The sequence below is a fragment of the Chanos chanos genome, chromosome 13 (genome assembly GCF_902362185.1).
Source record: "Chanos chanos chromosome 13, fChaCha1.1, whole genome shotgun sequence".
In the NCBI taxonomy this organism is placed as follows: Eukaryota; Metazoa; Chordata; class Actinopteri; order Gonorynchiformes; family Chanidae; genus Chanos; species Chanos chanos.
The window spans coordinates 4,902,474-4,913,237 of NC_044507.1; the positions used below are offsets into that span (position 1 = coordinate 4,902,474).

General features: G+C 37.0%; 1 protein-coding gene across 1 annotated transcript; it reads left to right on the top strand.

Annotated features, from left to right (window-relative positions):
* The first annotated feature begins 7,020 nt into the window (after window positions 1-7,020).
* LOC115826200 (vitelline membrane outer layer protein 1) lies at window positions 7,021-9,352 on the top strand. The gene is made up of 4 exons (XM_030789933.1): window positions 7,021-7,389; window positions 7,510-7,619; window positions 8,249-8,362; window positions 8,559-9,352. The coding sequence occupies exons 1-4, from the start codon at window positions 7,195-7,197 to the stop codon at window positions 8,737-8,739; spliced, it is 600 nt and encodes a 199-aa protein (XP_030645793.1). The 5' UTR covers window positions 7,021-7,194; the 3' UTR covers window positions 8,740-9,352.
* The last annotated feature ends 1,412 nt before the right edge of the window (window positions 9,353-10,764 follow it).

The window sequence follows — 10,764 nt, forward strand, 5'->3', positions numbered from 1 at the left end:
AGGTTATACTGACTAGACTTGCAGTCATGATGTTGTGACCATACCTTTGTTCTGGAACAGGAGTAGTTTTTTCTCTGAGGTTGAATGGTTCTCCCATAGACTGAGAACTCCTCATGGACAAAAAACTGGGTGCAGGTGAGGGCGATCTGTTCTGCTGAACGCTGCCGTAAATATGCATAGAGTAGTTTAATGTTTTGATTATTTGTAGAGTTACTTTCCCATTTTTAGCTGTTTTATTTTGCCTCTAATAAAACAATCCATATTTTAGTGGCCATACCCCTCATCAGGAGGCAACAATTCTCTCCTCAAGTTGAAAGGCTCCCCCATAGACTGGGAACTCTTCATTGACAGAAAAGTTGGTGCAGGTGAGGTTGATCTGTTCCATGTACTGTCAGAAACAAATAAATACACAGACTCCAAGACCACTCCCACACAAACAGTTCCAATATCTGATATTTTTACTGTATGTCTTTACATTGGCAGATCAATCTTTTTCAGGCAAAAATTTATTCACTCATGTTAACGAATGTGATACACACAAAATCTGAATTATTAGCATGGAAATGTAGTGATAATAATCACTTTTTGTTTGTCCGCTTAATTTGTGTCTTTCATTTGTTCAACTCAAGAATCAGTTTCATTCTGATTTACATAAAAAACAAAACATGTGCACTTGCTGCAATACCTTTGTTCATGAGGATCGACCTGGCAATTGAAGTTGAAAGGTTCTCCAGTTGACTGTTTACTTTTTACAGATCTACTGGGAACAGGTGGGGGTAATCTCCGATGCTGATCACTGTCAGACACAAACCAATATATTTAAATAACACAATTTCACTAAAATTATGAACAATCTTTTACACCAATGCATGATTCAGCTCAGTTTTATTCAATGCACAGACACTGTCAAATGCAGCTTTACAGAATCCCCAAGACTAAATACCTTCCAAACTGCAGTGAGCAGTTTAACTTTTGCATAATTCAGCAGATATGAGACTGCTAAACAATCCTTGTAACTGCATCACATCTGATCTTCCTTTTATTTCCAGTTTTAAGAATGAGTCTTATATCAGATGCATGAGAGTTAGTTTAGGTAGAGTCCACATCAGTACCCTGAGAGACTGATGATAACGTACTTATTAGAAACACAATGTTCTTGTGGTTGTACCTTTTTCCAGGTGGAATGAATTTGTCTCTGAAGTTGAATGGTTCACCCATTGACTGTGCACTATTCATTGACACAAAGCTGGCGACAGGTGAGGGTGGTCTGCACTGCTGGTCACTGTTGGAGACATGGCAAAATATTAAAGTTTCCTACCGGAGGTCAAAGGGCACCTCAAGTTACAAAACAGAACGTTCATCACAGAACAGCTACCAAGCACTTTGCTTCAGATGTAAATTTTTTCCCCATATTGCTGTCTGTATCACTTACCATTGTAGAATTACAAAAGAAATATCTGATTTAAATACTAAATAATATTGGTTTATTTTGTTTACTTATTTACTTGTCTGTTCAAAAATTTCATGTTGTTGTGGCCATACCCTTGTTCAGGAGGAGACAAGTCTCCTTTCAAGTTGAAGGGCTCCCCCATAGACTGGGAACTTTTCACTGACAAAAAGCTGGGGGCAGGTGAGGTCGATCTGTTCTGCGTGCTGTCAGAAACAAATACACTTTTCACTCTCTTCTGGACACAGACCATTGGTGCGGACATCACTCCCACACAAACAGATGTAAGGATCTCATGCAGTTAATATGTGTCTTAACAGTACCATTCCACTGTCTTTCAGAGCAAAATCATTCACTCCTGTTACTGTATGCACACGTCACAAAGCCTGAATTATGAGCATGAAAACATGGTGATAATCCTCTGTTTTGTTCCTTTGTCTATTTAATTTATTTGTCTAATTTTTTTGTCGACTCAAGAACGAGTTTAAGCATGAATTAAAACAAAACAAAACAAAACAAAACAAAACAAAACTAAACAATTTGCCGTGTTCTTGTTGCAATACCTTTGTTCATGGGGATCGAGTTGGCAATTGAAGTTGAAAGGTTCTCCAGTTGACTGTCTACTTTTTACAGATCTACTGGGAACAGGTGGGGGTAATCTCCGATACTGATCACTGTCAGAAACAAACCAATATATTTAAATAACACTACTACACTATAATTATGAACAAACAATCTTTTACACCAATGCATGAATCAGCTCAGTTTTATTCATAATATAGTATAGGTACAATATATATAGCTTTACAGTATCCCCAGGCCTAAATACTTCCCAGACTTCTGTTAGTTGTTTAACTTTTGCATAATGCAGCAGATATGAGACAATTAAACAATCCTTGTAACTGCATCACATCTGATCTTCCTTTTATTTCCAGTTTTAAGAATGAGTCTTATATCAGATGCATGAGAGTTAGTTTAGGTAGAGTCCACATCAGTACCCTGAGAGACTGATGATAACGTACTTATTAGAAAAAAAATGTTCTTGTGGTTGTACCTTTTTCCAGGTGGAATGAATTTGTCTCTGAAGTTGAATGGTTCACCCATTGACTGCGCACTATTCATTGACACAAAGCTGGCGACAGGTGAAGGTGGTCTGCACTGCTGGTCACTGTTGGAGACATGGCAAAATATTAAAGTTTCCTACATCATAAATAGCCATAAATAAATCATCTCCCATTTCTTTACAGTGACAAAGTAGCATATTTCAGAGGATTTCCTCATATTGCTATCTGTATCATTTACCATTGCAGAATTTCAAAAACCAAAAAACAACAGTCAGTTTAAATGATAGATAATATTGACTTACTGGCTTATTTACTTTTTGTCTCTACAAAAATATCATGTTGTTGTGGCCATACCCTTGTTCAGGAGGAGACAATTCTCCTTTCAAATTGAAGGGCTCCCCCATAGACTGGGAACTCTTCATTGACAAAAAGCTGGGGGCAGGTGAGGTCGATCTGTCCTGCTCAGAACTGTCAGAAATACATAAAGAAGAACATAACTTTCTGATTATATATTTATTTACAAACTTGTTTTCACTTGTTGCACATTATGTTTGATGATGACGATGACAACAACAACAACAACAACAACAACAACAACAACAACAACAACAACAAATCTGTATTTAAGAGGCTTTACCTTTGTTTAGGAGAAAATAGTTCCCCTCTGAAGTTGAAGGGCTCCCCCATAGACTGGGAACTCTTCGTTGACAACAAGGTGGGAGCAGGTGAGGACGACCTATCCTGCTGAACACTTCCAGAACCACATGTAGAGAACCTTAATATTCTGTCCAATAATCTAAGGCCTAAGATACAAGATCTGTTCTATGATCCACTTTTATATGCTGTCTAATGGTTTATTCTGGTTAACACATTTCTTTAGAAAGCAGTTTTGGTTAACCCAGTCTTTAGACAGTAAAATATTCTCTCAACATAAAATAAGACCAATAACAATGTCATATTCTAATTGTCTCATGAGTAAATGGTGTGTTTTTGTGGCATTAAAGCGTACAAGTTAAAGCATTAACTACAGTTATAACGGATCGACCTTAGTCTTTGTGTTACATGTGGACATAGGACAGCATGCCCACACACACCCACAACTACACTAACCTTTGGAGAGTTCGTTTTGAGGTAGTGTCCGCCCCATACTCCTGAAAAGGGTTCATTTTGGAGGCAGATCTCGCCTGTTTCAGATCACAACAGTGGAATCAGGGCGTGCCCAAGGCCCAGAACAACTCATCTGTGTGACGAAACAAACCTGACTAACGACATAACAACAACTTATGAGAAATATGTGAGTTCAGTAACAAAGTTTGTCTAGGAACATACTTAAAACAAAGTTCAAAGAGATAAAGAAAATAACAATAAAGAAAAACACCATCGACTTCATTTACAATGAAAATCATTTGGCCAAACACGCATCAATACTAAGCAGCTCAATTGTCTATCCTAGGGCTCAAAGCAGAGTATGGGTATCAACAATTTTTATTTTATATGTACATTAGCATTGTGATGGCACGAGGTTATGAGATATGACATAAGATGTTATTTCAAAAATGAGACTTTACATTCATACGGGGAATAAGTCACCTTCTACCATTCAGAAATAACATCCTCCTGGTCTTTAACGTCCTGGCAGACATTGTGGATATATACTTCTCTTTCCATCAGTTATATCACAGTGAGATATTCCCAAGATCTAAGCACACGTTGAAAACGTGATTCAATCAATATACGATCAATGTTGTTTATTACTCACCATTTCGTTCAGACTACTACATTAAGTGTGAAACCCATCTTGAACAGACAACGTGTTGTGGTCATACTCGCTATCTTCCTCTGTAAACTGTTTCTAACCTATCACCTGCTCTGTAGGCTCTTCTTACACCTCAGGAATGCTGTTTAACAGGATGAAAGTGAAACTGGATCAGAAATGGAACAGAGTGTGTGTGTGTGCATGTTGTTGTTCCTTTGGCACAATTTATAGTTTTCCGGGTTACCGATGCTGACTGAAGTGAAAAAATGTAAACATGTGCGTGCAAGCCTAACGCATACTTCCTTGTTGCTAATTATATTTACCTCTGGATCATACTGTGTATGCTAACACAGAATATAAAGTCTGCCTTCACACATCTAAGAATTCATCTGTATCTGTCACTGCACTCTGAGGCCCTAGTGCAGGAACACTTCATTTGTACCATAAAAAGATCTGATGACTGATGTGTATCTAGTTTAGTCTGTAATTACTTTATTCACTGTATAAAACAGACACACACTACACCACAGTGGTTTAGAGTTTTGTCTCTAATTTAATAGCTACTGATACATAATTGTAAACTAAGAGAATATGTGTAGTTTAATTAAAAATTATTTTGGAGGGTTTGTAGGATTCGTTCTTCATTTGAGCATTAATGATATCCCCACTACATTGTATCACTTATGTTTCAGTTCCCCTACCAAGAGAAAGATTCTCTTGTTGTATCAGTCAGTCTACCATTATGCAAGTTAATTTAAAGAATATCAGTACTTTTATGAGCAAATTTTCTTTCGTTAATCTGTTGGTTCTAAAAGTTGATTTGTTAAGTGATTGTATCAGACCCTAATGAAAAAAGAGTCTAATTTATTTTCATGATGAATTATTTCATATGCGTTTATTTTTACAGTTCTTTGTAGACTGTACAGCAGATCACTAAAGCTATACTCTGAATCAAGCATTTTCACTTTCATAGTCACAGTCAGCCACAGTCAAGCAAAGGGTTTTTATGTAGTTTGGACTATGTCTAGTCCATAGAGTAAGAGCAAGGTGATCTTCCTCTGTGGACTTTTGTGTCTGTTTATGTTAGGACAGACTTGGAAACAACATTTTATGACATTGTGGTTGCAGGTTATTTGCGCTCTATCCAATGTCCACTGTTTACCACAACCCATGAGGAATATTAAAATATTAAAATATTAAATTGTTTATTAATTGTAATCTCTATCAACTGTAGTTTATTTCTTAGTTTGCCCATGCAAGGTCTCATACATTACTTGGTATATTAAGCTTTTTGTTGTTGTTGTTGTTGTTGTTTTGTTTTAGAATTGCCTTAAGTGTATTGGCCACACGGGGGAGATGTTGTCTAATTCCACCTGTTGTCACACTGGCTGGAGCTCTCTCTCTTGTGGCTGTTTTTGTACCATTTGTTTTGCTCTTCATCTCAATCAACATAATACCCAGCTGTGCTCGTTCATCTACTTAATTAAGCCCCATAATCTGAGGAGCGTCCCTTCATCTGATGAGTTAACACAGGTGGTACACATTGTGTTTTGGTGGCTTATCTAACTATCAACTAGGATAACCTCTGTGTTCTCCCTTCTGTGCAACTTTTCCTTTTTTTTTTTGAGTTTCCATTTAAGAGGCATCTCTTATCAATGGAGTGTTTTATATATCATAGATACATTCCTATCTATAGTTTAAAGTATGTGCCATATAAATTGATGCCAGCAAGTTGTAACTGAAATTTATTTATGTTTTTTACTCTTAAGTCGTGTAAGTAAGTGTAATTATTCTTTTCGCACTCTTTTGTACAGTTATGGTTACAGACTCTCTACTTCACTACATTCGTATTTTCAGTGTCATTTGTTTGGCAAAAAAGAGCTAAAATGCACAATAAACTAATTTAAAGATGAATTATCACTGTCATTATTATTATTATTATTATTACTGTTATTATTATTTATTTATTTACTTTTTTTTTAATTTCAAATTTTCTATAGATCTCGCGATCATTTTTTGGCCATGACAATCATGTAATGAAAATCTCATTTTGTGACATGCCCTCGGCTATCGGGATAGAACCCATATATTATCATATTTGTTCTGCGATATAGAAATGCAATAAACATAGTTCTGAGCTTGAGTCTTCTGTTTAAGGGGACAAAATTGTTTTGATGCTCGCTCTCATGCTTGCCTACGTGCATGACATGCCCTTCCAGCCTGTTTGTTTGTGTGCTGGCCACGTTCCATTAAAGTTGTTTATACATTGTGTGTTGACACGTGCGTTTGAGCTTCAAATATCTTGCCAGCTCTATTTTGCTCACGTTCACCCAATCAGTTTCTGGTCCTTTGTAAGTGCCTGAGTGACTGCATTTACTGGACCATTACACACAGTAGTTTACATGTTAAAAGTTGTAGGGCTGGATTCTTTAACCTCTTTAAACTTCATTAAATTATCCCATTTATTCATAATCATTTTTGATGACTTCCAAGACTTTATATTTGTTATTTTGCATATTTTACATCATTTCAAATTGCTTTGCTGGTTTTATAGTATTTAATGTGTTATCACAGTTCATTCAGTGAACTTTGAACCTGGTCACATCGTCACTTGCACTAAAAATCAATATTAGCTATTGCAACATATCAGTGAACCACTGAATAACATCAAGCTTTATTGTCTGATATGTAAATGACAGAAAAGAAGAAAAATTAGAAGGATGAGTCAGCTGGGAACTAAGAGTTTCTATCCTTGAACTTTATTTATTTCCCCCAGTCATATTTCATTTGCTGACTGACGTGATATAGAATGTTTATCTACAGGAAATTCCAATTGCAAAATCAGAGCCCATTTCTGAATAAATTCTGTTTCAAGTCAGCGGCTTGCCAGAATTTTGAACACAGACCGAGGTACCCTGCCTGACGCGATGGGTTTAGCCGCTATCTTCCTTTTATTCGCTCTCTTCTGTGGCTCTCATGGCTCAGAGGACACTGTCGTGAAAAGAGCTACAGGGAGGGAGTACTACTCAGTCCTCTCTGTGGATAATGGCCGGTCATGGGGAAGCTGGGCCAACACAGAGTTGTGCCCAACTGGCTTTTATGCGACAGGTTTTAGTCTTAAAGTAAGCATAAACCAGGTTGTTTTTACAAACAATCAAGATGCACATTATTTCTCTAAGTTTCTATCAACAAAATGCCTTTACCTGACAACACTTTCAGAATTACTGTCGTTTCTTTTTGAGGTTGAGCAATTCCAGGCACAAGGTGATGACACTGCAGTGAATGGGATTCGCCTTTATTGCTCACGGCAAGGACGTAGCCATTGGTCTCACATAGAATCAAAATCAGGACCGTAAGTGACCAGCCTTCAGAATGTCTGATTGCCTTACTGATAAGAGTTTACTGCTGTGGAAAAATCTGATAAAAAAACATGTTCAGTTACTGGAAGAACTGAATGTTGGTTCTGATAGAGAATGCACACTTCTCAAAGCTCTGTCTGTCTATGTTTCCAAGAATAAATAAGAAACTAACGAAGGAGTGAATTTCTCAATGGAGTTTAATGTGCATCTGTAATCTGGGTTTGCTAATAGTCTCTAAGCTCTTGTTTCTTTTTTTTTTTTTAACCTTCAACAAAATAGCACTTGTAAATTGGACACCTCACGAAGTAAATGTTAAACTGTGACTTAATTCAGGATGTTACAAGTGCTAGCATTGCTTCTGACACACTTACAAAAATTACTCGACATATTTCACATAATTCATTTCTTCTCAAAGATATAGAGTATGAAAACAGGTAAGACAAAGTGTCTTAGGTCACATTGTTCTCTTCACATGTACGATTTGCATCAGTGTTGTCATTCCCTACTCTCTCCTTCCTTTCTTGTATTTTCAGTTGTTCAGCATCTGAACAGGTCAGTGCAGATATAAAAAATTACGTATTAAGCTCTGATTACGAATTGTCTGGTCTGTGTTGATAACTAGGTGGGGTGAATGGACAAGTGTTCAGTTCTGTCCGTTCGGGTTACTGAAGTCCTTCCAGCTGAGGGTGGAGCCTCATCAAGGTGATGGTGACGACACGGCAGTGAACAACATCAGGTTAATATTTTCAACGACACAATTCCATGACACAGAGCGTGCTGTTCTGATTAATTGGATCTGTAACACTGACATAAACATAGCTAACTTCAGGCTTGTGTACTGGTATGGATATTTAATGCCTAAAATGGTTGGCAATTGACCTGTACTATTTGCAACATTTTAAGAATATTGTGGATCTTAAATATTCTTCTAGGTTCCAGTGTTCTGTCAGTGGGAGGCTGGAAGGCAATGGTATGTCATGGGGGAACTGGGGAAAATGGAGTTCCGAGTGCCCTTATGGTGGGATCTGTGGTATTCAGACAAGGGTAGAAGCACCTCAGGGGAATGGAGATGATACTGCTCTTAATGATGTACGCTTCCTATGCTGCGTATAGAGATTTATTACGTGGACGGTGAACACCAAATGGATCGGCCCATTAACAAACAGATTAAAATGAACAGATGAATGTTCCATCTTTCAGCGCATTTAGTTTACACATCTGAGGAGCGTATCCATGTGACATGTAACATGTGACATTGTAATATATAAATTGTCTCCATGTGAATTGTGCAAAAGACTGCACATAATCTTTTTAATGAAAAACTCCATTTGTGCACTGAGAGTTGATTTTTTTATTCAAAGTTATTCTAAGATATTGATAATACCTGAGAGGTACCGCATAGCCAAAATGTGTTCAGAATGTGGAACACAATGAAATCATGTGCAGCTACATTCAATTCCAATTCAATATTCCAACATTCAAAATCACGTGGTTTCCTCTGTGTCTTCCCTATTTTAAGTCATGAACTGGTCCTCAACCTTGATAAACCTGAGGTACATGTGAATATGAGAACTACAGGTAGAGACACACATGGGGTTTCAGTTAGTTGTGTCTGGATTCCATCAGCATTAGTTAAGATGATAATTATGTCAGAGGGTGTTTTTCACCATTGCTGTATCCATTTGTTATTGTGAGGAAAAATAAACACATACATCATGACAAATTATTCAAGCAGCTAAACCTTTATTTTAAATACAAAAACATTATGACTCATACATGTAATCTATTCGTCAAAATAAGACATCTGCTGAGCTGTTTTTTCAAATGTAAACAGCGGGTATGGGTCTTGGCTGAGGAAAATTTGATTGTAATGAGGAGAGAGAGGGAGTGAAAGAGACACATAGAGAGAGAGAGAGAGAGAGTGAAATTCATTCATTTGCATTGGCATTTGTTTACATAAATAAAACCTTAAATAAAAAGAGTGACTCTGAGCAGAACTGTGTGACAAATTGTTCAAACAGTAACACAAATACAATAAGTATATATATATATATATACATACATACACACACACACATATAAATATATACATATAAATATATATATATACATATATATATATATACACACAGAGCTTTTCCACTGACATATGCAAGACTGTCTTTTAAACAAGGCTCGTTGGGGTGTTGTAGCAGCACTGCAGGGTTAAACTCGTGTTCTTTCCTGTGCATGACTATAACAGACCATAACACACTGGTCAGATGAGTCTCTGGGTTCAGAAAATGCCACATGTATTACATTTCTGTTGTAGACAATGAACAATCAGAGTGATGTCCTGTCAGATTACTGGATCTGTATTTGTAAATGTACATTCCACTGTGGAAAATATTTAAGCATCAACACTGCCTGAACGTACATACTGCCTAATCAAGTCTTAAGCTGCAATACTAAGCGTCATGACACTTAGTATTGCAGCTTAAGACTTGATTAGGCAGAATCTACATAAATCTTTTCACTGCAAATTTATAGTAATTAACTGGCAGCCGCTTCGCCACCCAAGTACTGTATTTTTTTTTTTTTTACAGTTACTTTCAGTATTTTAGAATTACAGTGTATTACTAGAAATAAATGTACAGCTCTTTGCTGTATTCTTGTAAATTTACAACACAATACTGGTGTCATGCCCTGTCCCTTTTTGTTCTTGTTTGTTCCTTTTTCCCCCTCTAGTGGCCACGTTTGGTTCTGCTGTGCACTTTTCCCCCCTCTAGTGGCCAGGTTTGGCTCTGTTGTGCACTTGGTTTTTTGGTTCAGTCCTCTTTGTCCCTTGGTTTAGTCCACTTTTGGTTTAGTCCCATGAAGTTCTGTTCAGTTTTCATCTGTCTTTACTTCATTAAGGCTCGTTTAATTTGGTATAAATACTCCTTGCTTTTCCTGTTTCTTTGTCTTGTATTGTTTGGTGCACCCTGGTGTGTCTCCCATGTCTACGATTTGTGAGTTTTTGGTAATCTTTAATAAAGCTAACCTGCACATGCATCCAGCCTCTTTCTTCAAGCCTGACAACTGGTCATAGCTCAAAGTCAGTAAATTACTGTATATTTACAGTATGTAAACTGTATTTGAATATACAGTATGCATCTC

Coding starts and splice junctions, on each gene's coding strand:
- LOC115826200 (XM_030789933.1), top strand. CDS start 7,195: ATGGGTTTAGCCGCTATCTTCCTTTTATTCGCTCTCTTCTGTGGCTCT. Junction 7,390..7,509: donor CGACAGGTTTTAGTCTTAAA/GTAAGCATAAAC, acceptor TTTCTTTTTGAG/GTTGAGCAATTCCAGGCACA. Junction 8,363..8,558: donor ACGGCAGTGAACAACATCAG/GTTAATATTTTC, acceptor ATATTCTTCTAG/GTTCCAGTGTTCTGTCAGTG.